Here is a 25,817-nt window from a genome sequence, read left to right on the forward strand (position 1 = left end):
TTAAAATAAATTAAGGAATTTCACAAACAAATCTGTTTTGAAATTATAAACGCCTCATTTCATGCATGTGCACTTTATAATCTTTTATAAAGTGGTTTTGAAATCGGAGGTGAAATTCAGATGAAACAATCATTTCAGGTTGAGATCGGCAAGTCAGTCAAAGCATACGTTCGGGTTTTGGATGGCAACAAGAAGCCTTTCCTGTCCAGATATTTCTCTGTCATGAACCTGAAGCTGAGGGCAGCGTCATCCATTATATCTCTGCAGTGAGTGACTGATTCTATATCATCTTTACTTGATGTTCTGGCATCTGTGAAAGCTAATAAACTTCTGTTGTTTGTCAGATCTCTGCCCGATTCATCAGAAGAAGATACAGACACATTTCTGGTCAAAGGTCTGGTGATCGGACAAACCAGTGTGTCTGCTGACGTCATTGACAAAAATGGCAGAAAAATCACCTCTGCTCCCCAGCAAATTGAAGTAAGCCTCTTCTGTACTGTCATTTACAGCATTTACATTTTTTTTTGAATGGATTGCTTCAAACATAGCATGTATGCATTATTTGTAGTTATACTACAGGGCTGCTTAGTTAATGAATGTTCTTAGGTGTGCAATTATTTTCCAGTAAATGCAGGGCTAAAGTAGTTCCAGGCAGTTTTTGACCACATTACAGCTTCATATTACTTCGCCAAATGATTTAATTTACAGTCAAAGTTAGGACACCCTATTGAATTCCATGGTTTTCCGTATTAGGTCATAATAAAAAATCATCTGGTCCTTGGCAGGTCTTAAAATTTGGAAAATAAAACCATCACACTGTATCATTATTTATTTAACAAAAATAAAGCCAAACTAAGGACACCCTATGATTCAATTGCTTATAGATCCAATTTTAGCAGCAATAACTTGAAGTAATCATTTTCTGTATGACTTTATCAGTCTCTCACATCATACTGGAAGAATTTTGGCCCGTTCTTCTTTACAATGTTGCTTCAGTTTATTGAGGTTTTGGGCATTTGTCTATGCACAGCCCTCATCACAGCTTTTTAGTCGGGATGAGGTCTGGACTTGACTGGGCCACTGCAACGCCTTTATTTATTTATTTATTTATTTATTTATTTATTTATTTATTTTCAGCCATTCTGTTGTAGATTTGATGGTGATCTTCAGATCATTGTCCAGTTGCATGACCCAATTTTGGATGGCCTCACATTTGACTGTTGAATACTTTAGTATACAGAGGAGTTCATGGTCGACTCAATGACTGTGAAATGCCCAGGACCTGTGGCTACAAAACAAGCCCAAAATCATCACCCTCCACCAGCATGCTTTCCTTTTGGTATGAGGTGTTTGTGCTGATATTCTGTTTAGTTTTCACCAAAGTTTATGGCCAAACATCTCCACTTTGGTCTTGTCTGTCCAAAGGACATTGTTTCAGAAGTCTTGTGATTTGTTCAGATGCAACTTTGCAACCCTTCCAAACATGCCATACTTGTCCTGTCTTTTTCTAATTGTACTGTCATGAACTTTATCATTTGACATGTTAACTAAGGCCTGTAGAGTCTGAGGTGTAGTTCTTGGGTTGTCTGCAATTTCTCTGAGCATTACACGGTCTGAATTTGGGGTGAATTTGCTGGGACATCCACTCCTGGAAGGATTGGTGTCTGTTTTGAATGTCTTTCACTTGTGAATAATCTTCCTCACTGTAGAATGATGGACATCAAATTGTTTGGAAATGGCTGTATAACCCTTCCCAGATTGATGGCAGCAACAATTGCTTCTCTAAGACCATTGCTAATGTCTTTCCAACTTGGCATTGTTAACACACACCTGAAGGCTCCAGACCAGCAAACTGCCAAAACTTCTGCTTTTATAGAGTTGGTCACACTTGCTGATGACCAATTAATCAAAGGCATTTTTTAGCAGTGTTAATGACTGCTTCTTACCCTCTTAATTCCAAAGGAAACCGTAAGGGTATCCTTAGTTTGTCACCCATGGCTTTTCCATTTTTGCCTAGTTTTTGTTACATATTTAATGACACTGATATTTCAGGTGATGTTGTTCATCTGAGGTTTTATTTTCCAAATTAAGACCTGCCAAGGACCAGATGATTTTTGATTATGTCCTGATATGGAAAACCATGGAATTCAATAGGGTGTCCTAACTTTTTCACATGCCTACAATAGCAAAAGAACCAAAACTGACAGATAAACAGACCAAGCAAATAAATATAAAAACAATAGAATAAAAATGACAATCTATTTCCATTTTCCCCACAAAATCACTTCAATTAAAAATGGTTAGTATAAAATATAGGGCTATCAAGCAATTAATATTTTGAATCTAATTAATTACATGATGTGGCGATTAATCTAATTAATCGCAATTTAATTTTTTAATTAAATCACACATCAATTTTGGCTGAGAAATTACCCCCAAAAGATAATTTGAAGTCTTTATTGTAAAGCATCAAATAGACATTACAAAAAGTAGCTTCAGAAAAAAAAATATTTAATTTGATTCAACATAGAAATTTTTACTCATGGACTTTTGGACCATAAGGGTGAGTAAATGATGACTGAATTTTGGGTGAACTATATCTTTATTTTTTTTTAAATAATATGGAAATATGAAATTATTTTTTTTTTAAAATAAAATTAGACTCTAAATAAGAAACTAAAACTGCCAGTAGGTGGCGGTAAATGTCTTGATGATTAAGTCGTTCATTCATTCATTCGATTCATTCAAACGGCTGAATTTGTTCAGGAGTAAAATAAATGGTTCTCTTCAGGCATCTTGAACTTGAAGCGGCGCTACACAGACTGATGACATGTATGACATCAAAGTAGTAAAGTATCGCGAGAGCGAATAGAGAGTAGACAGCTCTGTATGCTTTTCGCTCTCAATGTACTTTGATATCATACAACCAGTCTGATATCAGTCTGTGTAGTGCCGCTTCAAGTTCAACAAGTCTCTTATGAATGGTTCGCTGAATCATTGATTTTTACTCGGTTTGTTCAGAACGCAATATTAACTTATTTACTGAACTGTTGTATAAAATCAGTACTGCATTTGCACCTGTTATATAGGGGACAAAATAAATATTATATAAATGGGACACAAACAGCACTCATGTAATATTGCACTCATTATCGTGTGATATTGCTTAACTCATATGATCTAAATATGAGACGACAACTCAAATAGGGGCATTTTTGCCCCCATACAGTGCATCCGGAAAGTATTCACAGCGCTTCACTTTTTCCACATTTTATGTTACAGCCTTATTCCAAAAGGGATTAAATTAATTTTTTTCCTCAAAATTCTACAAACAATACCCCATAATTACAACGTGAAATAAGTTTGTTTGAAACCTTTGCAAATTTATTAAAAATAAAAAACAAAAAAATTACATGTACATAAGTATTCACAGCCTTTGCCATGACACTCAAAATTGAGCTCAGGTGCATCCAGTTTCCACTGATCATTCCTTGAGATGTTTCTACAGCTTGATTGGAGTCCCCCTGTGGTAAATTCAGTTGACTGGACATAATTTGGAAAGGCACACACCTGTCTATATAAGGTCCCACAGTTAACAGTGCATGTCAGAGCACAAACCAAGCCATGAAGTCCAAGGAATTGTCTGTAGACCTCCGAGACAGGAGTGTATCAAGGCACAGATCTGGGGAAGGGTACAGAAAAATTTCTGCAGCATTGAGGGTCCCAATGAGCACAGTGGCCTTTCGTAAATGGAAGAAGTTTGGAACCAACAGGACTCTTTCTAGAGTGGGCCACCCGGCTAAACTGAGTGATTGGGGGAGAAGGGCCATAGTCAGGGAGGTGACCAAGAAACCCGATGGTCACTCTGACTGAGCTCCAGCGTTTCTCTGTGGAGAGAGGAGAACCTTCCAGAGAAACAACCATCTCTGCAGCACTCCACCAATCAGATCTGTATGGTTGAGTGGCCAGACGGAAGCCACTCCTCAGTAAAAGGCACATAACAACCCGCCTAGAGTTTGCCAAAAGGCACCTGAAGGACTCTCAGACCATGAGATCAACAAAGATTGAACTCTTTGGCCTGAATAGCAAGCATCATGTCTGAAGGAAACCAGGCACCTCTCACCTCCCCAATACCATCCCTACAGTGAAGCATGGTGGTGGCAGCATCATGCTGTGAGATGTTTTTCAGTGGTGGGAACTGGGAGAATAGTCAGGATCGAGGGAAAGATGAATGCAGCAATGTACAGAGACATCCTTGATGAAAACCTGCTCCAGAGCACTCTGGACCTCAGACTGGGGCGAAGGTTCATCTTCTAACAGGACAACGACCCTAGGCACACAGCCAAGATAAGAAAGGTGTGGCTACGGGACAACTCTGTGAATGTCCTTGAGTGGCCCAGTCAGAGCCCAGACTTGAACCCAATTAAACATCTCTGGAGAGATATAAAAATGGCTGTGCACCGATGCTCCCCATCCAACCTGATGGAGCTTGAGAGGTCCTGCAAAGAAGAATGAGAGAATCTGGCCAAAAATAGGTGTGCCAAGCTTGTAGCATCATACTCAAAAAGACTTGAAGCTGTAACTGGTGCCAAAGGTGCTTCAACAAAATATTGAGCTGTATTGAGGCTGTGAATACTTACGTACATGTGATTTTGTTTTTTGTTTTTGTTTTTTGTTTTTTATAAATAAATTTGCAAAGATTTCAAAAAACTTCTTTCACTTTGTCATTATGGGGTATTGTTTATAGAATTTTGAGGAAAAAAATTAATTTAATCCCTTTTGGAATAAGGCTGTAACATAACAAAATGTGGAAAAAGTGAAGAATTTCTGACTGCATTGTATAGGCTCCATCACGCAGTGAGTTGTTGTCCTGCATCGTATTTGTCATCAATCAACTGTATGAAATGTCAGATGAACTACATAGTTTGGGGGCGAGGCAAGTGCGTTCATTGCGTTAATTTTAATGCTTTATTTTTTACCATAATTAATTTATCTAATTGACACGTTAAATAGACAGCCCTTATAACATATAAAAATAATATGATTAAATAATAATGGATGATAAATGGTAAAAACGATTGAATAATTGATTATAAATTATTGAATAAATGATTGATTGTAAATAATAGCAAAGAAGTTAATGTGTTTTTATGATCTGTAGGTCTTTCCCCCCTTCAGACTGCTGCCCAGGAAAGTCACTCTAATAGTTGGAGCAATGATGCAGGTATGTAAATCTTTTTCTCAAATATTTTTTTATTCCAGTACATTTCACTTTCCACTTGTCTAATGCACTCAGATCTGATGAGTAAAAGAGCCGTTGAACGAACAAAACGCAAGCTAATGCTGCAGTCTAGAGCTGCAAAACATAAGTGCATTAACTGCGTTTACATGGACACCTTTTTTTAGTTCAACATTAAATCATTCTGGTTAAAAGTCTAATTTGCGTGTGAAATTTGTTTACGCTTTCACGAACAAATCATTATTCACCAGTAACTTTTGTACTGTATATTGTATATTTGATGCAAATTACTAACCTTAAGCATGTAGTCACTAATTTAGAATATACTGCAAATTCATTATGACCAAATTGTGCATACGCATGTTTTCTCACATAAAAATTTCCAGGAGAAGTTCTCCTGTATATAAAAATGAACAGTCCATGTAATAATTAATGAATGAGACCCAGTGACTGTCTTGTCCTGGATGAATGGATAAAATGATGGTCAAAAATACAACTGGCAAACATCTCAGGCTATGACACAGATGTCTGCTTCCAGGATGACAACTGTCAGGACAACTTGCCATACTCATTTTCCTCAGCATTACTAAAACCACTGCACTCAAGCGCATTATTAACCTGGAAGCCAGCATGATTTGCGATGTTTGCCAATGGTCCTCCAATCTTTTTTTCTTCTCATATGTTATAGAACAACAAGAGCTACATCTGTGCATAAAACGTCATGACGCCATTACTGTGTCAGTAATGAACATGCACAGAACATCCCCATTTCAGAGAGTAAAAGAAATTATACCACCACTTTCAATCCGAACTAAATTTAGTTTTTGCTCATTTTTGGACTGGGTTAATATCCCAAATTATTAGGACCCAAGTAAATGCACTGTCAGCTAGGGCTGTGCAATTAAGCGCAATTGATTATCAATTTCGATTTGACTATTAATTTCGGCTTCCAACAATTATGAAAACAAGATAATCAAGGTAAAATGATTATTGTGCCACTGCCTCATTCTGTCCAGCGCACATTCTCTACCTTCACAACGATGCGCTTTCATTCCTCCCTGAAAGCCCAAACTTCACATCCAAATCAACTGAATAAATGAGTGTTATAAAATGCAGTGTACTATTGCTAAACTGCGGAACGTGTTTTTTTACACGTTCCGCACATTAAGCCGCAAAAGAGACACTGTTCCCATGTGGCTTTCTGTGCACAGGCTCTGAGTCGGAGCCGAACGTGGATAAGCACATGGGCTTCGGATAGGCGGCTAAACGTGTACACACAAAAATGTCAGAATGCCTTTTTGGAGAGTATTTACGTAGAGACAGTGGGTTATGTCTTAAGTAAACATTATATTGGGTATATTAGTATATTGGGTCCCTGCATTAGCTCTTAAAGTGACAGCATTTAATATACCTGCTGCAATCTGTCATTAATGATAGATTACCCCAGTAAGGGCCATCCTACCACTCTTTTAATATTGGACATTTTGTGCTATAACAACTACACTGTGTTCCAAATTATTATGCAAGTGACATATCAGTAGGATTTCAGTACAATAAACATTCAGATTTTAGTTTTTCTAAGAAGGTGTTTGTTTGTTTATTTATCCATGTCTTTTTAGATAACTGGTATCAATCTCGGACAAAATAATTTGCCAGGTCTACTTAGGTAAATGGAAACTCTACTTAGAGGTTGTTCCACATTATTAAGTAAGTCCCAGTTCTCATGCAATATGGGGAGGAAGAAAGATCTTTCCGAAGATGAAAAGCATGAAATGGTGCAATGTTGTGCAAAAGGCATGAAAACAACTAATATTGTGTGAAAACTGAATGCAGGTTATTGAAGTATCATAAGATTTGTGAGTGATTTAGAGCACAGCAGAACTTGGTTATTAAGGAAAGTTTCTGTCAAACAAGTTAATTGTATTAAAAGGGCAGCTATAAAAAAGCTAGTGTTGAGCAGCAAACAGGTATTTGAAGCTGCTGGTGTCTCTGGAGTTTTGAGAAACTCTCCATGCAGGCTGGCAGTTATGTGTAAAATTGCATTTTAGCTACCACTGACCAAACCTCACAAAGAGAAACATTTACAGTGTGTTTTCAAACAGTTTTATTGCTGTGGTGTTTTTTTTTGTTTGTTTTTTTTTTTCAGCATGGGATAGTGCATTGTATTTCAGAAGGCACTATCCTTCTTTTTATACCATAGCTGAAAATGGCCAGTTATGAACTCCACATATTTTGATGAAGTCATTTTGACACCCTCAGAGTGTCAAACCATCCAGAAATCCATCCATTTAGACCATCCATTGTAGTACGGCATTCGTCAGTGAATAAAACTATTTAAAAATGAGCCTTTATGTATTTCTAAACCCACTGTAAATGTTTCTCTTTGTGAGGTTTGGTTAGTGGTGGCTGAAATGCATCTTTACGCACAACTGCCAGCCTGCATGGAGAGGTTCTCAAGACTCCAGAGACACCAGCTTCAAATACCTGTTTGCTGCTCAACACTGGCTTTTTTTATAGCTGCCCTTTTAATACAATACATTTTTTTGACAGGAACTTTCCTTAAAGGGAACCCCTGGTGTTAAGACTTGTATGGCTTAATATAACGTAAATGATGTCTCTTACTGAAATGTGTCATAGAAAACCCATGAAAGATTTACGTTATTTAAAAAATCCATGACCTGTTTGGACAATGGGCAGCGCCATTTTGTTTGTTTTGTTTGTCTATGTCGATGACGTCAAAAAGTTGCACTCACTGAGCTACTGACACTGTCCTATTGCTATTTTTAACGCAACGCAACACAACTCAACTCTGAATATAATATACGATGCCACATTGTGCAGTTTTGGGTTGTAATTTTCAGTCGATGAGCCACAAGAGAAGCGATGTAAGTCTTTACTGCTTTACTAGCGAAAAGAGGAGAAAAGAATAGGAAGTTGTGCAGAATGTGGACGAATAAAACTTCCTAACTGCGTCTTTGTTCTCTTCACTTTAGCCCTGATGACTGAGGCTTTTTATCTGTATGTTTTGGTGCAAAGGTAATCTAGTAATGCATACAGGTCTTAATATCCGCGGGATTCCTTTTAAAACACGATCAGCCTCTTCAATTTGAGCCAGAGTGCAAAATTAGTGAGGATGAAAACATTGAAGACGTGCAATGTCTCTGTGGCTATTCAAACTACTGTTGTATGATTGACGTGTTAAAATCGTCTGATCACCTGAATGCATTACACACAGTTAAACATGCTGAGAAGATGCTGCTGTTTTATGCGATCACAGATATCTTGTGCATTACAGCACACACAAGCTTTGAGGCAGTCTGTCTCAGTCGAGATGTGTTATAGGCTTACCTTCATCAGTCTCCACGATAGGCGCAGCATTTGGTTAAAGCATACACTTATATCCATCGGCAACTGTAAGCTCTTTCAGCTGTGGTCTTTTAAAAGCCTCAAAGGCACCAGGGCTTGTGAAGAGAACAAAAACGCGGATCTTTAGGAAGTTTTATTCGTCCACATTCTTCACAACTTCCCATTCTTTTCTCCTCTTATCGCTAGGAAAGCAGTAAAGACTTACATCGCTTTTCTTGTGGCTCATCGAATGAAAATTACAACCAAAAGCTGCACAATGTGGCATCTTATATTCCGAGTTGTGTTGCGTTAAAAATAGCAGTGAGCAATGAGTGCAACCATTTGATGTCACCGACATAGAATGCAAACAAAATGGCGCCGCCCATTGTCCAAATATGTCATGGATTTTTTAAATAACGTAAATCTTTCATGGGTTTTCTACTACATATTTTAGTAAGAGACATCATTTACTTTATATTAAGCCATACAAGTCTTAACACCAGGGGTTCCCTTTAATAAGCCTTTATCTGACCAAGTTCTGCTGTGCTCTAAATCACTCACAAATCTTATGATAATTCGATAATCTCCATTCAGTTTTCACACAATATTAGTTGTTTTCATGCCTTTTGCATATCTTTAGAAAGATCCTTCTTCCTCCCTATATTGGATGAAAACTGTGACTTGCTTACTAATGTGGAACAACCTCTAAGTAGGGTTTCCATTTACCTAAGTAGACCTGGAGAATTATTATTTTGTCTGAGATTGATACCAGTTATCTAAAAAGACATGGATAAATAAACAAACAAACACTTTCTTAGAAAAACTAAAATCTGAATGTTTATTGTACTGAAATCCTACTGATATGTCACTTGCATAATAATTTGGAACACAGCGTAAATTGGCAAATGTTTCTGTTTATTTCCTATAACACATTGGCTGAAAGATCATCATTCTGCACGTGCTAAACTTATGTCTAAATATGTTACCGTTTAAAAGTAAATCCACATAGTTCTTAAGGGGGCATCTTCCACCATCCTATCCCTAATCAAACAACAAATGACAAAGGAAAAATACTTGTGATCTTGACTGATCTTGACTTAAGTAGCTTTAATGATTAATCTACATTTAATGTGTGCAGTAAGATTATGCAGTGTTATTTTACATTTGATTATTCCATTTTTTTTTTTTTGTTGTTGTAGGCCGTTACTTACCTGAATACCACTGTTGGTGCATCTTCCTGAAAAATTTAAAACAGTTTATTTAATTTGTATTTTTTGTTTGTAATTAGTTTCTTTGTTCTTATTGTACTGCTGACTGTTTACTTGTCTTTTTACTGCATTAAAGCTAGTATTCAAGCATCAATAATTTTGAAATTTCACTGATATTTAAAATGACTCATACCGTGAAATAAGACTGATTATATCACAGACCAATAATCGTGTTAAATAATCGTGATTTCAGTATTGACCAAAATAATCATTATGATTTTTGCCATAATCGAGCAGCCCTACTGTCAGTTATTTCACAGTATTGTAGTCACAATAATTAATTGGTTATTAGAATTTACAGTGGGTACGGAAAGTATTCAGACCCCCTTAAATTTTTCACTCTTTGTTATATTGCAGCCATTTGCTAAAATCATTTAAGTTCATTTTTTTTTTCCTCATTAATGTACACACAGCACCCCATATTGACAGAAAAACACAGAATTGTTGACATTTGTTAAAATGTCAACTTTTATTAAAAAAGAAAAATGTCAAGATTTATTAAAAAAGAAACTGAAATATCACATGGTCCTAAGTATTCAGACCCTTTGCTGTGACACTCATATATTTAACTCAGGTGCTGTCCATTTCTTCTGATCGTCCTTGAGATGGTTCTACACCTTCATTTGAGTCCAGCTGTGTTTGATTATACTGATTGGACTTGATTAGGAAAGCCACACACCTGATTATATAAGACCTTACAGCTCACAGTGCATGTCAGAGCAAATGAGAATCATGAGGTCAAAGGAACTGCCTGAAGAGCTCAGAGACAGAATTGTGGCAAGGCACAGATCTGGCCAAGGTTACAAAAAATTTCTGCTGCACTTAAGGATCCTAAGATCACAGTGGCCTCCATAATCCTTAAATGGAAGACGTTTGGGACGACCAGAACCCTTCCTAGAGCTGGCCGCCCGGCCAAACTGAGCTATCGGGGGAGAAGAGCCTTGGTGAGAGAGGTAAACAAGAACCCAAAGATTACTGTGGCTGAGCTCCAGAGGTGCAGTCGGGAGATGGGAGAAAGTTGTAGAAAGTCAACCATCACTGCAGCCCTCCACCAGTCAGGGCTTTATGGCAGAGTGGCCCGACGGAAGCCTCTCCTCCTTGCAAGACACATGAAAAACACCTGAAGGACTCCAAGATGGTGAGAAATAAGATTCTCTGGTCTGATGAGACCAAGATAGAACTTTTTGGCCTTAATTCTAAGTGGTATGTGTGGAGAAAACCAGGCACTGCTCATCACCTGTCCAATACAGTCCCAACAGTGAAGCATGGTGGTGGCAGCATCATGCTGTGGGGGTGTTTTTCAGCTGCAGAGACAGGACGACTGGTTGCAATCGAGGGAAAGATGAATGCGGCCAAGTACAGGGATATCCTGGACGAAAACCTTCTCCAGAGTGCTCAGGACCTCAGACTGGGCCGAAGGTTTACCTTCCAACAAGACAGTGACAATAAGCACACAGCTAAAATAACGAAGGAGTGGCTTCACAACAACTCCGTGACTGTTCTTGAATGGCCCAGCCAGAGCCCTGACTTAAACCCAATTGAGCATCTCTGGAGAGACCTGAAAATGGCTGTCCACCAACGTTTACCATCCAACCTGACAGAACTGGAGAGGATCTGCAAGGAGGAATGGCAGAGGATCCCCAAATCCAGGTGTGAAAAACTTGTTGCATCTTTCCCAAAAAGACTCATGGCTGTATTAGATCAAAAGGGTGCTTCTACTAAATACTGAGCAAAGGGTCTGAATACTTGGGACCATGTGATATTTCAGTTCCCTTTCGAAAGGGAACTCAACTCTGCGTTAACCGCTATGGGGAACCGTCACTCGTGACAGGTGTCCAAAATGCCAAAGAATCACATCACTCCAATACTATTGGCTGGCGACAGCCTATGACGTAAACATGGCGCGAACCCGGAAGTATAAAGGGGGCGCCCGAGGAAGCAGTCAACATCTTCTCGTCTTTCGGGACTGTATTGTCTTTGCCATTGATCTCATCTTCGGTAAGGAATTACTTTCTATCATGACTGACAAATGTTTCAGGAAGTGTGCTGATCCTTGTCCCAGGTTTCTAACACCGGAGGACTCACACGACCTGTGCGTTTTTTGTTTGGGCGAGGAGCACGCGCGGACAGTGCTCGAGGGTGCTGTCTGCGTTAATTGTGAGCGCCTTCCTATGAGGACGCTCCGTTCTCGTCTGGCCCTCTTCTCGAGGGAAGAGGCGTCGGCACCTTTGCCCGGTGGTTCCGGCCCTGCTCGTGCTGAGGCTGAGCGGTGGCTGAAATGATGGGGCTCACAGGTGGAGCTCGCTGAGAAATTTGAGAAGGGCGTAAACTTTTCTCAAACCGAAGCGGCTGACGAGGACGCGCTCCTGGATGACAATGACGTCTTGTCTTTTTGTCGTCTTCGGATCCAGGAGCGAGTGCTCTTCTGGCTGCAAGCCCCAGAGAGCAGGAGATGGCCGTGGAGGGAGAAAGCTCCCTCCAGGCCGCCCTGCCCGGCGTATATGGAGTTATTGGAGGTTATGGAGCGCGCCTCAGGCAGGCTGCAGCTGCCTTGGGAGCGTGTTAGGAGGGAGCCTGTTCGCGGCAGGCTTGACGAACGGTACCTTTCAGACCATAACCCAGTAACTCCAGTGAGGCTTCCATTCCTCCCCGATCTGCATTCTGAGATCGAGAAGGCATGGAAGAACCTATACTCGGCCCGAATTCATCGATATCAGCGGGCTAGTTTCGCTGATGTTGAGGGATTGGGCCAGCATGGGTATGTGTCGATGCCACCTGTTGATGAGACGTTTGCGAACTATCTCGCTACAGGGAGCGCGCCGACACTGAGAGCTCCGGTCCTGCCATCCAAAGCGCTGAAAATTACATCACATTTGAATGGCAGGGCTTACGCCTGCTGCGGGTCAGGCTGGTGCGGCATTGCACACGATGGCAGTGTTGCAAGCCTACCAGGCTGACCTGCTTAAGGATCTGGACCAGGGGCAGGGTCTGTCCCCTGAGGCGGTGGCAGAGCTGCGCCGCACCACAGATCTTGCTCTGAGGGCCACCAAGCAGACGGCCACCTCGATCGGCAGGTCGATGGTGGCCACAGAGCGACATCTGTGGTTGAACTGTGCGGACATCGGGGAGAAAGAGAAGAACTTTCTCCTCAATGCCCCGGTATCGCCTACTGAGCTTTTCGGTACCTCCGTCGAGGCGGTGGTCGAAAAATTCAGGGAGGCGAGGGCGCGCTCTGCAGCATTTAGATCTTGTATCCCACTCAGATCCAGCTCTGGGCCCAAACAGCCGGGAGGTCCGGGCCCGTCTCGAGTCGAGGCTCAGAGACAGGCCCAGAAATCCAGTGTCGCCACTCGTGCGCCGCCTCCTCCTCGGAGTAAGTCGCAGAGACGGCGGGATGCTAGGAGGAAGAAGCAGGACCTGAGGGAGGTGATCGATCAGAGGCGCCAGCAGTACCGCTGATCGATCTCCTCTCTCTCGCGGGGCATTTATTTTGTTTGCCCTAGCTCTCTCTTCTTCCTCCACCTCCCGGGAGCATTTCAGACATCTATGTGCTCAGGCTTTTGACAGTCAGGCTGACGGTTGGACCCATGATGAATATTCTTCTGAAGGCCCGCCTTCTGGCTTGATAGTGAAAAGTACTTTTAGGCTTAAAAGAACTTTAGATTTTATCCTTCTTCATTCTAAGAAAGGAAGGGAAATCTTCGTTCTACGAGCCGCAGGAGGTAAGATGGGTCTAATTTTTATGTTTTTAAAAGTTTAGACCTTATTTTCCTGTATAGTTTCCTGAGCATATTCAGTAATTGTGAAGGGGTTATTTTGGGCAAAATAACTGAATCAATAGGCTGGCTAGTTTCTTGCAGGCCTTGTTTTTGGCCGCTAGGTTTAGCTCCCTGTGTTAAGTGCAGCTTTTCAGCTATATCATAGTCTTGTTTGAGTTTGCACTTTATTATTTCAGTTATTTGTATGCAGGTCGGCCTGTTTCGGCCACCTGACTCTGTTGGCTTGTAGTGCTTCATTTTTCCCTTCATGTTTGAAGGTTGCAAAGTGAAGCCCAAGCCTGCTAGGCCTTAGCTTGTAGCTAGGCTAGAGCTAGGTTAGGTGTTTGTTTGTTACATCACCCCCATTTTGTTACCCCCTTTTTCAGGGTGTATAATTCCTAGTTCTGGCCGCCTCCCGAGGGAGTTGTTGGCCATATCCCCTTTTTCCCCTTCATTATATGTAGGTGCTATGGCTAGGGTTAACAGCTAAGGTTATAGGCTGTTGTTAGCCTTCCTGGTTTGTTCCCCCAGGTGGTAGCTATGCAGTGTTGCTAGGCCCCACTTTCAGAACCTGTCATGCTTATGTTTCCGCATGAGCCCCTTGATATTATTCAAGTTGAGTGTACGATGCTAAATGATTTTAGCTCTCGTTCTCAAGGGTTCATCACAGATCTTAGTTCTGTTGTCAAGGCTGTGAAACATTTATCCTGTTGGATGGCATGTTTTACAAAGCTTGTTTGCTTTGGTTCTTAGCCGCAGCCCTACATATCTTCGATTATGAGAGCTTACTTAGTGCTGCCACAGGTTATCACCTGTCTCTGGATTGTAGGCTTGGGTTAGCCTCTATCTAAGTGCGTGGTGTTTTTTTTTTTTTTTGTACTCCCCGGTTAGGGTTTGTGCTTCACTGAGTGCATCACCTGTTGGATTGCACACTCAGGTTGAGTGTAGATGGCCTTATTCTGCTTAGAATAGATTTGGTCTTTGTTCACTCCCGGTTGATTCTGACCACAGCAACTGTTTTACATTTACTTTTAGATTGTTGGCTCTTTTGTTAGTAGCCTCTCTTCCAGGTACAGCTTGTCTTGGGCTCTGTTGGTTCACGATCATGAGTTTGCTCACATATCTTAGCACTGCCTCAGGCTTATGCACATGTCGTTTGAGGTAGTAGGCCTTGTGGGCCTCCCTTAGACCATGGTAGCATATGTTTTTTGTACCATGTACATTTGCCCGTTGGATTGTGCAGGCTTAGCTCAGATTGTGTAGCTAGTTACCCACAACTAACTTGTTGGGTCTAGAGCTGGTCCCCTTGGAGCTTGGTCCCTATTATGACCACTGGCTGGTGCCACATGGTGTTAAAAGACCCTTTCAGGTCTCCTTTTTAATTCTCATGTTGGCACGACTGAGTTGGTTATGTTGCACTCATTCCATGGTTGAGTCTTTATTTTTCTGACTTACACCGCCATCGGCCACGCCCACCTCTGTAAGAGTAGGCCCTAGGTAAGGCCTCTCTTAAGTGTTGTGTGTGCGTACTCTTCCAAATGTTGTTTTTTTACGAGTACTTGGCCTGCTGGCTGGTTTAGTCATTTAGTTGCCAATGGCTGGTGCCATATGTTCATAGGTTGTAGGCCCCAGTAGGGCCTCCCTTTAGTTTGCATGTTGGCTCAGTTTGCTTTGGTTTCTATTTGACTCATCACCATGGATGGGTCTTGATCGCCACTAGCTTACGCCACGTGTTTCGAGTCGTAGGCCTTTATAGGCCTCCTATGTATCATGTTGGAGCTCAGCTTTGTACTACTCTCGCTTAGCGAGTAAAAGGTGCTTTTACTGAGTACTTTTTCTGAGTGGCTTGTCTCTCAGGGTAAGTTCTTTTGTTAAAACCAGCTATTTGTGTGGTTTTATGCATTTACTTCCTTGAGCTTGGTCTCCTTTAGCTCTAGTTGAGCTAAGTAGTTACCGTTTTTGTTTACTTGGTTCTATTTTTGCTCCTAGAACTTTAGTGGCCGCTAGCTGACACCGCGTGTGACGGGTAGGCCCTCGGGGCCTCCTTGACTAACATGCTGGCTTACACCTTTTTTGTGTTTTAATAGTTTTTACTGAAAACAGTAAAAGGGCATTTAGGTCGCTGGCTGGCCAGGGCTCCGGCTGACTCATTAACCTCCTTCGTAGTCGGTTTGTCTTGCCTGGAGCTTGATAACACTGCCACGAGCTGATGCCACGTGCCTGCTGAGGTTATAGGCCCTTGGGGCCTTCTTTAGCGCTTGATGGCGTACACTGTACTCCTCTTGCTTAAAGAGTAAAAGGTTCTTTACTGAGTACACTGCTCGCTGGATTGTGTTGGGATAGACTGTTTGTGGGCACCCACAGTAGCCTTATTGTATGGTTGGTCGTGCGCTACGGCACATTTGTTCTAGGCGAGTGGCTTCTTGCCACCCTGAAATACCACCATCCATTTTTATGTCTCTGGTGTGATTCTAGTTCTTTTTCAGAACTTCATTTATGTTGTAGGCTCTTTCCAGCCTCCATAATTATGTGCCTACAGTATGGTCTATCTGTTAGGTTGAGCTTCGTACTTCCCTTTGGGTTGACTTTGTAATTGTGCTTAGCTCCCTAAGCTGGTCAGTGGTTGTAGACTTCTGTGAAGTCTCCCGCTGAGACCAGCCCCCTAGGCTGGTTTGTGCTCCCCTGTTCCAGGGTTTTTTCTAGCGCACAGCCTCCTCAGGTGCGTTTGTCAGACACTGAGTAGATCCCAGGATGAGCGGGTTTTTACTCCCCTCAATACGAGGGTTTATAGCACTCAGCTGAGTTCTGCTCTCCGGGATGCCCATCTCTGCGCGTGGGTTTGAGTTGCTCACTGCTCTTTCGCAGTCGCTCTTACTTGCTCTCTTCTCTGAAGAATGCGCTATGGAGATTCTGTGTGACAGACAGGGCTGGCCCAGACTAATTCTGGCCTGCGCCATGTTGGTACGGCCTCCCTGGTGGCGTTGAGGGTGACTCTGTTCCCCTCTAGTGACTGGCCGGGGTTCCCTTTGGTTTCCTGGCCACATTCCCTTTAAGGGACCACTTTCCACGGAATGCTGGTCCCAGATGCCCTAGGCAGCCTTGGAAGGCTTTCTACGGAGGGCCTCTTTTAGGCTCAGCTTGGGCTGTTGGCCGTAGGGAATGCTGTCACTGACAGCCTTGCGTGACCCGAGGGGGAGTTGCTCCCGGCGTTTCTCTGGAAACTGCTGTGCGTTTGTCTAGTCATATTGGCATGCACTCTCCTTAGCATGGCGGCGTGGGTATATCGTTCCCCATAGCAGTTAATGCAGAGTTGAGTTCCCTTTCGAAAGGGAACGTCTCAGGTTACGTATGTAACCATGGTTCCCTGAGAACAGGGAACAAGACTCTGCGTTCCCATGCCATGCTTCGGGCTGCCTGCTGGACAGTCCCTCAAGACGAGTAGGTGTTGACTGCTTCCTCGGGCGCCCCCTTTATACTTCCGGGTTCGCGCCATGTTTACGTCATAGGCTGTCGCCGGCCAATAGGATTGGAGTGATGTGATTCTTTGGCATTTCGGACACCTGTCACGAGTGACGGTTCCCCATAGCGGTTAACGCAGAGTTAAGTTCCCTTTCGAAAGGGAACTGCAATATCACATGGTTCTAAGTATTCAGACCCTTTGCTCAGTATTTAGTAGAAGCACCCTTTTGATCTAATACAGCCATGAGTCTTTTTGGGAAAGATGCAACAAGTTTTTCACACCTGGATTTGGGGATCCTCTGCCATTCCTCCTTGCAGATCCTCTCCAGTTCTGTCAGGTTGGATGGTAAACGTTGGTGGACAGCCATTTTCAGGTCTCTCCAGAGATGCTCAATTGGGTTTAAGTCAGGGCTCTGGCTGGGCCATTCAAGAACAGTCACGGAGTTGTTGTGAAGCCACTCCTTCGTTATTTTAGCTGCTTCCTCGGGCGCCCCCTTTATACTTCCGGGTTCACGTCATGTTTACGTCATAGGCTGTCGCCGGCCAATAGGATTGGAGTGATGTGATTCTTTGTCATTTCGGACACCTGTCACGAGTGACAGTTCCCCATAGCGGTTAACGCAGAGTCTCGTTCCCTGTTCTCAGGGAACCATGGTTACATACGTAACCTGAGACGTTTTTCTTTTTTAATAAATCTGCAAAAATGTCAACAATTCTGTGTTTTTCTGTCAATATGGGGTGCTGTGTGTACATTAATGAGGAAAAAAATGAACTTAAATGATTTTAGCAAATGGCTGCAATATAACAAAGAGTGAAAAATTTAAGGGGGTCTGAATACTTTCCGTACCCACTGTACATGACATTTCAGCTTTTCCATTCACTTTGAGGTTTTTTTTTTCTTTTTCTTTTTTTATGCAAAATTGTGACATTATTTACATGTGACATACACAATAGACAAGGCAAACAGACATATACAACATGAGTCTAATCTGACAATTCTTGTGTGTATGTATGTGTGTGTGTGCATTTGTTTGTGTGTGTTTATGTTAGGAACATCTAGAAATGTATAACAGACATAACAATAGTAAAAACAAATGATGACATTAATAATAAAATTTATAATAACAATAATAATGCAAATAATATAAGCAAATTTCATCAAGAATAAGGGGGAGGATGGAGGAAGATTCCTCTGCCTCTGATTCTGTTGTTTTTGTTTGTTTGTTTTTTGTTTTTTTTCCCCTTGTGTTTATTTTTAAAACTCATAGTAGATATGTGTGTCAACTAGTGTGTTTTCTTTATGAGGCGTTTCTTTAACACTTTTCATGTGCCGCCTGATTGATCTTCTGATGTCTGGATGAATTGCACCTGTTCATTTGTAGATCACATCAGAGGGAGGACCGCAGCCCCAGTCAAACATCCTCTTCTCTCTCTCCCATGACCACATTGCCTCTGTCAACAGTATCGGTCACGTTCAGGGCCTGTCGGTGGGCAACATGACCGTAACTGGCGTGGTTCAGGCCGTCGACACGGAAACAGGCAAACTAGTGGTGGTGTCAAAGGTGATGCTCTACAAACAGATGTGGCCATATTGATCTGTGTGGTAAATAAGTTAAGGGGATAGTTCACCCAAAAATGAAAATTGTCATCAGATACTCTCCCTCATGTCATTCCAAACCCAAAAGACTTTCATTCATCTCTGATTGAAACACCAATGAAGATTCATTGTAATCTGAGAAATTTCTGTCCCTCCATTGAAAGTCCATTGTAAAAACAAAAAACGAGCTGTTTAATCCAAGTCTTCTGAAGAGACACAATTATTTTACATGATGAACAGAGTTTTGGACTTTTTTTGGACAGACTTTCTTTTTTTCTTTTTTTTTTCTTTTTTTTTGTTGAGTTTTTAAAAATAATCTGCATAAACAGAAGTGAATAAGTGGATCATTAAAGGGTGAACAGACTTTCAAAGGAAGGGCAGAAATCTCTCAGATTTCATTAAAAATATCTTAATTTGTGTTTTGAAGAGGAACAAAAGTTTGGAATTTCATGAGAGAGTAACTGATGACAGAATTTTCTGTTTGGGTGAGCTAACCTTTTAAATATTATTGACAGGATCAAGTGGATGTTGAGGTTGTGCAGCTGAAGGCCATTAGAATCAGAGCTCCCATCACCAGAATGAAGACGGGAACTTTGGTAAACACATTATAATTTGCTCATAAGTTTTTGTCTAAAGAGTATTTTGGCTTGTTACAAAGTTTTGGTTTCTTGCTGTAGATGCCGGTGTATGTGATGGGCCTGAGCAGCAGTCAGACGCCCTTCTCTTTCGGGAACGCTCTTCCTGGACTGACATTTCACTGGTCTGCGACTAAGAGAGACATTCTGGACGTTCACACACGCCACGCAGAGGTCAGAATAAAACTCTTTCTCTGCTGCACAGTGCTTGTTTTCACTCTTTGTATGTTGATTTTAAAGTGCCCCTATTATGCTTTTTCGAATATTACCTTTCACGCAGTGTAATATAGCTGTCTGTCAATTAGGGCCCTATGAAATCCGTTTTATTTCTTCCCAAATTCAGTTTTTTCCGTTTTAATTTTTCTGTTTGTTTTGTTCCAGTGTGTTTTTCCATTAAATTTTAGTAATTTACCAACAATTTATTAAAAGTTTAACAAAAAAATTACATTTTTTTTTATAGGGCCCTATGATATATGTTTTATTCTTTCCCCTCAAATTCTGTTTTATTTTTTACCAAATTCTGTTTTAACTTTTCTGGATTAATGGTTTAATTACATTTTAATAATCAAAAAGCATGTCTAATTAATTGAATTCTTAAATTCTATTCTATTAATTAAAAAATGTATTTTTATGATTTTTTTTTTTTTAAATTAATTTTTTATTTTAATTTTTCCGGCAATCAAATGAACGCATACCATTTAATTTCTTTTAATCATGAAATTAAACTTTTTTTTGTCAAACAGTGTGTTGCACAACAGAGCTTTACTGTTAAAATTAAAACTTGGAAGAAAAATTTAGATTATTCCTTAAATATAGTTTTAATAATTTCTTATTAAATTAATTTATCTAAATTCTACTGTACGAAACTAATATGTTTCTGTCAAGTTAAATCGAACTTTTATTTTGACGGGTTGCCGAGATCTTTGAGTTTCTGTTTATGACGATAGTTTTCTCAAACAAAGCGGTTAAATGCTGATGAAGTGACATTTTTAGAGCAGCTCTGGAGATGAATTTCGTGCATTCATTTCCTTGAATAGTGAGGCGACAGAGGATGAAAACGGTGTTCGTGGGTGCGCGTGTGTGTGTGTGTGTGTCTGTGTGAGGTAAATGAAACCTCATTCATTTCAGGTGCACACAGACATGCAGGATTCATATTTCAATAGTCTTTTTGCCCTTTAATATTCACGGACACTAGTCTATATCGCGATTTGAGTGTACTGACCTGCTTTTTATTCATTCATCAATTTTTCTAATTCCGTGACATTCCGCGTTATGAACTAAATTCCGTTTTTATGACTGGATTCTGCGATTCCATCTGCTTTTTTTGCATCGTGGGACATTGTGGAAATTAGAATAATAGTAACAAAATGTATTAGCCTTTTTACCCATTATTATCAATCTAAATAGATCTACTGCAAAATATTGTTAAAACTCAAACGTGAGATTTTACTGGGACGTCACATATAAGGCCTTCCTGCGTGAGGCGCGCCACTTCCGATTCGCGCTGTTTTGTAGTTTATTATGTTTATTAATTCTGAACGTGTCATGTGTCCATATTGCACCAAATACGACGCTGCACTCCATTGGGTCTGCAGCAACACATCTGCCACGTGTGAAGTCGATTGGATGAACGGTTCTCAACATAATCAAAATGCAAACAGACAGAGACAAAGAGATTCCTGCCTTTATTAGTAAGAAGAAAATGTTCAGCCACCTCCCTCCGAAGCTTTGAATATTCGGTGTTGATTACTACCGAAACTTCGAAGCTCAAAAAATGGTATTCGGACCAGCCCGACTTAATAACCTGTGGGCCACTTTTACCTAAAACTGTGTCCATTAAAGGGGACCTATTATGCCCCCTTTTACAAGATGTAAAATAAGTCCCTGATGTCCCCAGAGTGTGTATGTGAAGTTTTAGCTCAAAATACCCCTCAGATAATTTTTTATAGCATGTTAAAATTGCAACTTTTTGGGGGTGAGCAAAAACAGAGCTGGGGGGGGGAGTCTCCGCGACTCTGAAAGTCTCCCTGTGGTTCAACAACAGACACACATTAGGCCCATAGTGTGGTCTAAACCAATCAGAGACAGTGAAGGGCGGACCCCCCCTCTGATTGGCCGTGATCCAGATATTCCTGTATGTGTGTGTGTTGCGCCTGAGAATAAACAGGGAGAAATAATCACGAGATGATGAGATGTTTCCTCAGTGATGCCTCGTATCTTTTTATGTTAAACACACTTAAATTCACAACAGGTTGGTCACAGTAATACATCTACTTCCTTTGTGTTGCAAATAATTAACTTATAACCATACGCAAAGTTTCCTTAAACATTTCTCATTCTTTTTCTCACTATCAGTGAATAAAACATGAATGCTGTAATGAAGGGTCGACAGAGTGGGGATCCATTTGCAGCTTTTATTAAGATAATCACCCAGGCAGACAGGGACAAGGACAGAGACATAAACAGGGACAGGCAATGGTCGAGGCAGGCGGCAGACAAACGGAGTCGGGTCACAGGCAAAGATAAGGGCAGGCGGCGAGCAAACACAGTCCAGTAAACAGGCACAGATCAGGGCAGGCGGCAGAGAATCAGTGAATAAACAGTCCAACGGCAACAGAGATACAGTCCACAAGAAAACACTCAGTAGTGATCACCGGGGCAAATCAAGACTTCGCAATGGGTTTGTGTGTGTGTGTGACTTAAATAGTGTGAGTGTGATGAGGTGCAGGTGTGTGCGCAATCAGTCCCAGGAATGAGGGCCTATGGGAAACGTAGTCCGAATGTAAACCAGTCAATACTCAGGTGACGGCTCCCTCCGGTGGTGCGGAGGAGGAGGAGGCGCGGGACAGAGTCGGCTCCCTCCGACTCTCCTCTCGGACCACCAGAGGGTTTCAGCAACGACACATGGAAAGTGGGAGAAACACGGTAATTAACAGGTAGATCCAAACGAAATTACACAGGTGTAATTTGCTTGAATTTGAAAAGGCCCTACAAACCTGGGACTGAGCTTTTTGCATGGAAGTCTTAGACGCAGGTCCCTAGTTGACAGCCAGACCCACTGTCCCACGGTGTATTCAGGATTGGGGCGACGATGTCGATTGGCCTGTAACTCTTGCCTTCTTACAGCGCGTTGTAGGTGATGATGGGCCAGATCCCAGGTCTCCTCGCTTCGTTGCATCCACTCGGTTACTGAGGGCAGGTTGGATGGTTCCCCGGACCAGGGGAAGAGTGGAGGTTGAAAACCCAGGACGCATTGGAAGGGCGTGACCCCAGTGGCAGGTTTTTGTAGGGAATTTTGGGCATATTCGGCCCACAACAGATAGCGGCTCCACTCCGACTGGTTTTGATGACAGAACGTGCGTAAGAATCTGGTGAGTTCTTGGTTCAGACGTTCGGTTTGTCCATTGGACTCAGGATGGTACCCGGAGGTGAGACTGATGTTGATGTTTAATTGTTTGAAGAAAGCTGTCCATACCCGGGATGTGAACTGTGGGCCCCTGTCAGACCCAATGTCTTCCGGGAGACATTGTGTCTGAAACACATAGTTGCATAGGATCTCTGCTGTTTCAAACGCGGTGGGTAGCTTGGGAAGTGGTATGAGACGGCATGCCTTGGAGAAACGGTCAATTACTGTGAAGATAGTGGTGTGACCACGGGATTCAGGGAAGTCAGTGACAAAGTCAATGGCTATATGGGACCAGGGACGTTGAGGAATGGGCAGCGGTTGTAATAGACCCGCTGGGGCTTGGTATGATACTTTAGAGGTTTGACAGGCTGAGCAATGGTTGATGAGTTGAGTGGTGTCTGGTACCATGGTGTCCCACCAGAACCGGTTTTGTAGTAGGTGTAGTGTGGCTGTGATGCCAGGGTGGCCAGAGCTGGGGAAATCGTGAACTTGGTGTAACAATTTGTCGCGGAGGTGTGCAGGTACAAAAGTGCGGTCTGGTGGGGGTGCTGTTAGTTCATTTGCTTGAGTGATTTCGGTCATGACGTCCCACTGAACCGGAGCGAGCAGCAGTTTGACTGGAATAATATTTTCTTTGTTCACCGACCGTTCCACCTCCTCTGTCTGACGAGATAGGGCGTCTGCCTTGACATTTTTTGAACCGGGTCTGTAGGTTACCGTGAATTGGAAACGGGTGAAGAACATGGCCCACATAGCTTGTCGGGGATTCAGACGTTTAGCAGACCGGAGGTATTCCAGGTTCTTGTGGTCTGTGAGTATGGTGAACGGGTGTTGTGCTCCCTCCAGCCAGTGGCGCCACTCCTCCAACGCCACCTTCATAGCCAGGAGCTCCCGATTGCCTACATCGTAGTTGCGCTCAGCCGCCGACAACTTCCTGGAGTAGAATGCACAAGGGAACATTTTTGCTGGATTACCTTGGCGCTGTGAGAGTATGGCCCCGATGCCTGTACTGGAGGCGTCGACCTCGACTATGAAGGGGAGTTCTGGGTTTGGGTGGCGGAGAATGAGTGCTGTGGTGAATCGTTCCTTCAGTTCTTGAAAGGCGTGCACTGCCTCGTGGGACCAGGAGAGGCGTTTGGATTGTCGTTTAGTCATGGAAGTTAACGGGGCAGCAATGCCACTGAAGTTTCGTGTGAGCCGCCTGTAGAAGTTGGCGAACCCCAGAAACCGTTGTAGTTCTTTCAGCGTGCATGGTTGAGGCCATTCAAGCACCGCCCTTACTTTACTGTCGTCCACTGCCACTCCCTCCTGACTGACGACGTAGCCCAGGAATGAGGTGGAAGTGCGATGAAATTCACATTTCTCAGCTTTAGCATACAGTTTGTGTTGAATGAGCCGCTGCAGTACGGACCGAACATGTTGGACATGTTCCTCGAGGGTTTTGGAGTAGATGAGGATGTCGTCAATGTAGACTATGACCCAGCGATTGAGCATGTCCCGAAAGATGTCGTTGATGAAGGATTGAAAGGCGGAGGGACTGTTGGCCAGTCCGAACGGCATAACAAGGGTCTCATAGTGGCCGGTAGCAGTGGAGAATGCCGTCTTCCATTCATCCCCCTCTCTGATACGAATCAAATTGTATGCACACCGGAGATCCAGCTTTGTAAAGTACTTGGCTTGTCTTAACTGCTCTAGGGCTGCGGGGACTAATAGCAGAGGGTAGCGGAATTTTACTGTAATGTCATTCAGACCACGATAGTCTATGCAGGGCCAAAGACTGCCGTCCTTCTTCTTGATGAAGAAGAAACCGGATGCCGCCGGGGATGTAGAAGGTCGAATAAATCCTTTGGCCAGCTCCTCCTCGATGAATGCTTTCATAGCTGCTGATTCAGGCTGTGACGGGAAATATTCTGCCCTTGGGGGGGGGTGGTACCAGGTAGAAGATCTATAGCACAGTCACTGGAGCGGTGAGGTGGTAATTCAGTTGACCTGCTTTTGCTAAAAGCGATCGCCAGATCAGCATACTCAGCAGGTATGTCGGGCTCATCGATGTTGGACTCGTGGACAGTGACGGTCTGCACTGGTATGGGAGTAATCCTTTTCAGACAGCGATCGTGACAAGTGGCATCCCACTGAACGATTTAACCCTCCTTCCAGGAAATAAGCGGGTTGTGGGTTCTGAGCCACGGGAGACCAAGGATGACAGGATTGCTGCGTGAGTGGATAACGTAGAATTGAATGAGCTCGTGATGAAGGGCTCCCACTTGTAGAACAAGTTCAGCGGTGATGTGCGCCACTCTTCCACCACCGATGGGTCTCCCATCTAGCGCCTCCACTGTCAATGGAGAGTTACAGTCTGTTAATGTAATATTGTGTTCACTGATGAATGTATCTGACATGAAGTTGCCCGCTGCCCCAGAGTCCAGAAGTGCGTGCGTGGTTATGCGTTGATCATTCAAAGTTACTTGTATGGGAATTTTGAGGCAGTTAGAGGAATAAGCGGTGGAAAGTGGAGAACTCACCGCTTTCGGGTTAGATGGATTGGGTCGAATGGGGCAGTTGATCTTGATGTGGCCAGCTTGACCGCAGTAAAGGCACAAATGAAGTTGTCGTCTCCTCTCTCTTTCCTCTGGATGAAGCGGGGTGTATCCGAGCTGCATGGGTTCTGATGAAGGAGTGGTCAGAGTGGATAGACGAACGGGGCGTCGTGAACGGAGGAGATCCCAATCCAGCGCTCGACCAGTCAACAGGGAGCATACGAAGGAGATCCGACTGGACTCGGTGGAATAGAGAGATGGCTGCTGGTTGACGAAGAGAGAACATTGGAGAAGAAATCCCTTACATTTTGCGGGGTTGCCGTCAAACTTCTCCGGGAGTGCGAGGCGTGGATTCACGGCGGGAGCAGCAGTGAAGGCTTGACTGGCGGAGGCCGCAGGCGGTGGCGTGACAGCCTCGGTGGCGTTGAATCGAAGGCTCTGCAGGGTTTTCACCAGCTCCTTGGTAAGGGAAGTCAATCGATTCAGTTGGTGTTGATGAACCGTGAGCTGGTTGGCTTGGGCGGACAGCTAGGTGGAGATTTGCACGATTGCTGCTGGATCGCTGTTTGGCGA

At 42.8% G+C, this 25,817-nt stretch overlaps 1 protein-coding gene across 1 annotated transcript in view; it reads left to right on the top strand.

Moving 5' to 3' along the window:
- The window catches only part of nup210 (nucleoporin 210), an 87,655-nt gene that overhangs the window by 22,424 nt on the left and 39,414 nt on the right, over nucleotides 1–25,817 (top strand). Inside the window, exons 22-27 of the mRNA XM_051880497.1 lie at nucleotides 139–266; nucleotides 345–480; nucleotides 5,162–5,224; nucleotides 18,452–18,631; nucleotides 19,182–19,262; nucleotides 19,344–19,475. Of these exons, the coding sequence (XP_051736457.1) occupies nucleotides 139–266; nucleotides 345–480; nucleotides 5,162–5,224; nucleotides 18,452–18,631; nucleotides 19,182–19,262; nucleotides 19,344–19,475 (720 nt within the window). The remainder of the gene's footprint in view (nucleotides 1–138; nucleotides 267–344; nucleotides 481–5,161; nucleotides 5,225–18,451; nucleotides 18,632–19,181; nucleotides 19,263–19,343; nucleotides 19,476–25,817) is intronic.

This window comes from Ctenopharyngodon idella, chromosome 22 (assembly GCF_019924925.1).
Source record: "Ctenopharyngodon idella isolate HZGC_01 chromosome 22, HZGC01, whole genome shotgun sequence".
In the NCBI taxonomy this organism is placed as follows: Eukaryota; Metazoa; Chordata; class Actinopteri; order Cypriniformes; family Xenocyprididae; genus Ctenopharyngodon; species Ctenopharyngodon idella.